This window comes from Lolium rigidum, chromosome 7, assembly GCF_022539505.1.
Source record: "Lolium rigidum isolate FL_2022 chromosome 7, APGP_CSIRO_Lrig_0.1, whole genome shotgun sequence".
NCBI lineage: Eukaryota > Viridiplantae > Streptophyta > Magnoliopsida > Poales > Poaceae > Lolium > Lolium rigidum.
In genome coordinates this window covers 29,091,140-29,094,151 of record NC_061514.1, presented here as the reverse complement: position 1 = coordinate 29,094,151, position 3,012 = coordinate 29,091,140, and the positions used below count along the sequence as shown (strand labels likewise).

Genomic DNA, 3,012 nt, shown 5'->3' with positions numbered 1-3,012 from the left:
GAATAACACATAAAAACATGCATAATCATGAAGTGAAACTTTCTGAATGTTGTGACTTCATTACATTGAAGTCCATCGTCATTTCAAAATTAAACCGTCGTAGGGTAATCTGTTCAAGAGTACTCAGTGAAGATGGCTTCAAGTAACATCAAACGAATATGACTTCTGTTGTTAATTCTGCTCCTGTAATACAACAAAGTACAGCATATACTTGTACAAATACAAGACTAGATAGCTACATAACATCTGTAGAGGAAGCTGAAAATGTTCTCTTGCTATCATTTAGAACCAACAGATATTTACCAGGTATCAGGAGATTTGCAGTCTTTCCATTTTAATAAAAATAGTACTCCCTATTCCTTTGCAGTCCAGATCATTTCTCAGTACGCGATTTTATTTGCACATATGGCAGGAAAGGGAAGAAACAGCTTAGTGTGGTGACAGAGAAACAATAACAACAGGGCAAAATCAATCCTTCCCTAACCACTAGTTCTTGTCTATATGCAAGATAGTGGACCATTTGTCTTCTCACTAGCACTCTACTAATCTAAGGTCTGTTGCCCATGCTGATTGCTCACTTCAACCAGCCATCTAGTACTACAAACACACACACATACATGCACCAGGTTCCATCAAATGAGAATCAATATGGGCATGCCATGCATGGAAGTAGCACAAGAGGCATGGAACAGAATGGTAGCATGGCCATTGACCAGTGACTTCCATGTAGACAGCAAACATACAGAGACAGACACAGCATGTGACAGACAACAGTTCATAATCACAAGCACACCCACTGCCCAGGAGTATCAGCACCACAATCAGAACTGTTGTACTAATCAGTTAAAGACTCGGAAAAGCATCTAAGAAGAAATGCCAGTCCAGGGCCACCAAAAAAAGAGAAACCTAACAACCAAGCACCAGCTCAAACCATCATTTCAGCAGCACATTAAAGGTCAGGATCTGTAGCTACTACTACTCCCACAGAGCATCGCTACCATCGCTACCATCCATCCATCCAGAACCTTCACAGCCTGCAAATTCCAACAAACATGGAAACAAACCTATCAATTGTTGCTGCTTAGCCACTTGTCAGTTGTCCACTCACTGTACACACATGTAACTTTCATAAGAACATGTAGGTAGGTATCTTCTTGAGATGGAAAACATACTGAATCTAACAGAACTGCAGCCCTGTATACACTAGATATGGAAGATTCAGAAAGAAAATTCACCAACAATTTTGACTCTAGCTAGTTCCATCTCTTCAGGATGGAGGAAGAAGCAGAAGTATCCATCTTAAGTGGTAAGCAATACATCATGTGTTGGATCCTAATGGCAGCACCGAAAGGGAAAGAAGTGGACCGGACTGCCAGTGCACGAGCCGACCGATGTTTTGTGCGAAAGCAGCAAGCGCCAACTCAATCCGGCTAAGAAATACTAAGGAGAGCACTCCAAGTAAGCAAGCAAGCAATCAACTTTTTACTACTTTTACTTTATAATCGACAGCACAAAATCTGATTATTCGCCATTAAAACAGGAAGCAGAACGAGCTCCGGATTCAGGTAAGTTACCTAAATGTGATGGTCTGATGAGCTCGGCCCTCTGTTCCGGCGATCGGCAGGCACACCAAGAAAGAAAAACTAATGTCTTTACACCAAGAAAATTTTAGATTTGGATCGGAGGAGGTGGGTGGGAAGGATTATTGATGCCGGCCGAAGGAGTTGTGGATCTTCTTGATGAAATCCTCCGACCGCTTGCTCAGCTCCGCCGCGCCGACCGACGGCTCGCGGGCTCTCGGCCGCGGCGACGGGGCCGGCGGTGGAGGAGACGAGCGCGGTGCCGGCGCCGATGAAGCCGGCGCCGTGGAGGGACGCTTTTTCTGCATGATGGCGTTCCACGTCGCGTCCAGGTCGTCGTCGGCGCCGTCGAGCTGGTCGGCGCCGTCGAAGTGTTCTGCCGTGGCCGGAGGTGGAGGCAGAGAGACCACCCGCTCGACCTCCGCGCGTTGCCGCACAGGAATTGGGGCAGGCACTGCAACAGCGCGTTTCCGAGCCGGCGCCGGGGCAGGCTCGACACTCCGCCACGTGTCGGCAGTGGCGAAGTTGGCCGACGCGGCGACGGCGGAGCAGGGTGCGTCCTCTTCGGACTCCGTCGTGACGCAGGACTCGCCGCCGCAAGATCCCGGGGAGACGACGACCGCGTCCACCGGAGACGCGGCAGGCTCGAGGTTCGGCCGCGACACCGGCGGCGGCACGCTGTACTTCTCGTCCCGGACGACGGCGGCAGCGGGCGCGAACTCAACCTTGCGCTTCATGGAGGAAAGCACCGCCTGCTCGGTGAGCATCGGGGTTGCAGGGTTGTGAGGCACCGGCGCCCACGGGTCCTTGTGCTGCTGCGCGGCGGCGTGGAAGTGCTTGTTGTCGGAGAGCTTCCAGATGACGAAGATGATCACGTGCACGGTGACGAAGAGGTAGAGCTTCCAGAGGAAGTTGTCGGCGCCGGACACGATCTGCGGCAGCGTGGCGCGCGCCAGGGACGCGGCCGCGGCCAGCGCGGCGGACGCGAACGCCACCTTCGCCGCCAGCAGCGTCGTCGCGCCCAGACCACCGCCGCCGCCTCCGCCGCGGAGTCGCGAGGAGTAACTACCGGACATGGTTGCTTGACTGAGCTGAGCGGCGGAAGAGCGGCGAGCAGCGAGGAGTAATGGAGCGGGAGGAAGCGGTGGGCAGGGTTGGCGAGGTGGAGATGGTACGGGGGGCTATTTATGGTGGGAGGGCCGGTCTCCATTCTCTGGAAACGAATTAATTACTCCGCAAAATAATTGGAAATTTTTAACTAAACGGATTGCAATCGTGCATAATCCATAACTTTGGGAAAAAATTACTCCCCTAATTGCGAAGTTTACATCGAGATAAGATTAGGATCCGTCATAATTACTTTAATTGATCGTGGAACAAGAAAACTGAGCGCTTGAAATGGGATTTGAAATTAATGTATCTTACTGCCATG

General features: G+C 50.9%; 1 protein-coding gene across 1 annotated transcript; it reads right to left on the bottom strand.

The window, feature by feature from the left end:
* Positions 1-376: 376 nt before the first annotated feature.
* LOC124674749 (nematocyst expressed protein 3-like) lies at positions 377-2,722 on the bottom strand. The gene is made up of 2 exons (XM_047210801.1): positions 1,575-2,722; positions 377-1,034 (listed from the first exon to the last, which is right to left on the bottom strand). The coding sequence occupies exon 1, from the start codon at positions 2,654-2,656 to the stop codon at positions 1,703-1,705; it is 954 nt and encodes a 317-aa protein (XP_047066757.1). The 5' UTR covers positions 2,657-2,722; the 3' UTR covers positions 377-1,034; positions 1,575-1,702.
* Between the last annotated feature and the right edge of the window lie 290 nt (positions 2,723-3,012).